At 36.0% G+C, this 3,272-nt stretch overlaps 1 protein-coding gene across 6 annotated transcripts in view; it reads left to right on the top strand.

Annotated features, from left to right (window-relative positions):
- LOC107617996 overlaps nucleotides 1–3,272 on the top strand; it is a 9,586-nt gene that overhangs the window by 4,959 nt on the left and 1,355 nt on the right. For all 6 annotated transcript variants that reach the window (XM_016319903.2, XM_016319907.2, XM_016319905.2 and 3 more), the window contains exons 7-11: nucleotides 366–494; nucleotides 616–660; nucleotides 2,319–2,398; nucleotides 2,858–2,954; nucleotides 3,080–3,169. In XM_016319903.2, the coding sequence (XP_016175389.1) occupies nucleotides 366–494; nucleotides 616–660; nucleotides 2,319–2,398; nucleotides 2,858–2,954; nucleotides 3,080–3,169 (441 nt within the window). The remainder of the gene's footprint in view (nucleotides 1–365; nucleotides 495–615; nucleotides 661–2,318; nucleotides 2,399–2,857; nucleotides 2,955–3,079; nucleotides 3,170–3,272) is intronic.

Genomic DNA, 3,272 nt, shown 5'->3' with positions numbered 1-3,272 from the left:
GATTTGATGGAATGTGTTAGTTAAGTGATAGTAAAGCCTAGAGAGAATAGAGTAGAGGGCTGTTAGTTATATCTGCTGAGTCAGCTAGGATAGTACAGCTGTAACTACCTAACAGCTATGATAACTAACTTAAGATTGAAAGGACTATTTTGCCCCTTCGGCCAACTTGCACAGCAAGCTATTCAGCCGTGTGTATAAGCACAGTTCAGTGCTAAACTCAGTCACAAAATGTCATAATATACATTACACAGTTCTGAAACTTCTATCTGTCTCTCTGAGTTCTCTATTCTCGCAAAACTCTGTTATACAATGATACATAATTATGCTGGAAAAATTGATAAAATCTCAATGTTTTCACAAAGTAGGAACCGGCATTTGAAGAATTAATTCTACTTTATACGAAGGAAGTTGATGAAACAAATTCTAGAGATGAAGCTGAAGCTCCATCATTGCAATTAAAGATCTATGAGAGAATTCCTTTTCCGGATTTACCGGTAATATTTCTGCCACTATAGGTGCTGGCACAGGAGAAGATTCTTCTAGTGTTGTTTCTGCTGTGATTTGTGTATTTGTTTTTATGTATTATTCTTCATGATATATTCAATTTATATGCAGGTAATTTTTCCACACAAAAAGCTATCTTTCCGTATCATAGACACGGTATGAAATCTGCAAAAAGCTCAGGATGTTTCTTTTAGGTTTCTACTATTCATTTAAAGTCACGTTCTATGTTGTTTAAGCTTCTGATTCAAATGCTGATATGGGTTTGGGTGTTGATTTAGATTATGATATGAATATTACCCCTTGGCCATGTAAAGTTAACCCAGTTAACTAAATTATACCTGTTTAGACAGTGATTTAATCTGAAAAGCTTGAGGTTTCTGAACTCCTCAACTCATATTTATATACACTAATTAATCATTACAATACCTACTAAAGATAAAATACAATTATTCATAATTGATTCTAATCTAACCTAATTGACACCTAACAGCTAATTGACTGAGTTATCTGAATATAATATCAACATCCCCTCTCAAATTGGAGCATATATATTATATGCACCAAGCTTGTTACAAATGTAATTACTACAAAGACCTCTGAGAGACTTTGTGAGAATATCAGCTAATGGTTCACTTGAATTAACAAATTCAGTGACAATTTCTTTAGATATAACCCTCTACCTCATGAAATGACAATCCACCTCTGTGTGTTTAGTTCTTTCATGAAATACTGGATTGGAGGCATTGTGGAGTGCTGCTTGATTATCACAATATAACTTTATTTGGTTAACTGTCCCGAACTTCAACTCTGAAAGGAACTGCTTGACCCATATTAACTCAAGCCACTAATGCCATGGCGCGACACTCAGCTTCTGCACTTGATCGGGCTACAACACTTTGTTTCTGACATTTCCAAGATATAAGGTTTCCACCAAGAAAGACACAAACCCAGAAGTAGACTGTCTATCAATAGGAGAACATGCCCAATCGGCATCACAATAGCCAATGACTTGGGTATTTCCTTTATCTTTGTATAGTAATCCTTGGCCTTGGGCTTTCTTGATATATTTTACAAGTCGCATTACAGCATCCCAATGATCAGTGCAAGGAGATTGAGGTTTTTGAACTCCTCAGCTCATATTTATATAATTAATCATTACACTACGTAGATAAAACACAACTATTCATAATTGTTTCTAATCTAACCTAGTTGACACCTAACAGCTAATTGACTCAATTATCTGAATATAATATCAACAATACCTAACACTATATACTAGGAAGACTATAAAGGCTAACAGGGGCATGGGGCAGGCATGTGGTCAAGGGAGGCTGATCACTAGCTCTAACAGTTGGTGCAAGTTAGTTGGAAGGGAGTGAGAGGTTGATGATTCTGGTAGGGAGGTGATAAGTTTACTGGTGAGTGGAGCATTCAGAAATTGGACTTTGAACATAGGAGAGAGCAAGGTCACTCAAACACTATTTCTTTATCATACATTTTCCTTCTTATTATGTGGATATTATACTTATTCTGCCTTAATTTGACAATCCTAATAGGAAAAATGAAAAATGCTTCGAACAATTTTCATGTGACCTCAGGTCCTGCCCATAGATGTCTCTCTACGTGAGACTGGTGCACTATAAAGACAAAGTTACACAATTTCCTGTAATATGTTCAACAAATCATTGACAAGATGCTACAACATCAAAGTCCTTTAGTTTCTAAATTAGGGATATAGTCGTAAGATAATAGTAGATAAGTAGAGGTCTGTTTATTCTCATTTAACCATGCAACTGTTAACTGTGAACCTGCAGGTGCGCTTGGATATTGCCACAATTTTGGGACTTTTGGCTTACTTCATAAACTACAAATTTGAGAATGTTTTATCCTCCCCGTATGTAGTTCCATGTGACTCAGAAAGATTTTGCAGCCTCTACTTAAATTTTAAATATGGTCATCATGAATGGAGTTCAAGTATCTCATGTGATAATATTCCGAAAGATTTTGCGGCCTCTACTTAAATTTTAAATATGGTCATCATGACTAGAGTTCAACTATCGCTGATGCTAGAAAGGAGCCTTATATTCTGTGATATACCAAACCAGACTACACCATGTATGAACATCTAAAATGAACATGTTCTTGAGGTCTGGAAGGGTGTGTTTATGAGATGAGGTTACTCTTCGAACCCTTCTCTTCCCTTCCAAACTCTCAAGTCACAAACTGAGCCGAAGGAAACACCTTATTTCTACCTTTCACCAGTAACTCTCCTGCTTAGCAGTTACATCTTGTGAGAAACTTATGTAGCACCACTTAACCTGTTAACAGTATCTTGCTTTGATTTTTGCCTCAGATCAGCAATATTACTTGATGTAGTCGCAGTAAGTGCTCTTATAATATACGGAAGTCGTGTGGTTCTAGGCTACAAACAAACAAGGGACCGTTATCAGGTAATAAGCATAATATTTTCTTGTGCTGTTGAATATTATTATGCTACAAGGTTGTAAAAACATTGTTCTTTCTTCCGCACTCTGTGGAAAGCAAAATATCTAAATTGTGAAGAATTATATTGCAGCTTCTAGTCAACAAGACACTTTATGAAAAAACATTAGCAAGTGGCTTCGGTTCAGTGCATTTTCTTCTGGATGCTTCTGAACAGCAGCAGGTGAGAATCTTATTCTTTCGCATGCTTTCCACTTTCTGTATATGACTTTGGCTTTTTTGTTTTTGTTTTGTTTTGTTTTATTTTTTGTTTTTGGCGGGAGAAA

Source organism: Arachis ipaensis, chromosome B09, assembly GCF_000816755.2.
Source record: "Arachis ipaensis cultivar K30076 chromosome B09, Araip1.1, whole genome shotgun sequence".
NCBI classification, from domain to species: domain Eukaryota; kingdom Viridiplantae; phylum Streptophyta; class Magnoliopsida; order Fabales; family Fabaceae; genus Arachis; species Arachis ipaensis.
The sequence above is the reverse complement of the archived record's forward strand: the minus strand, read 5'-3'. Positions and strand labels throughout refer to the sequence as shown.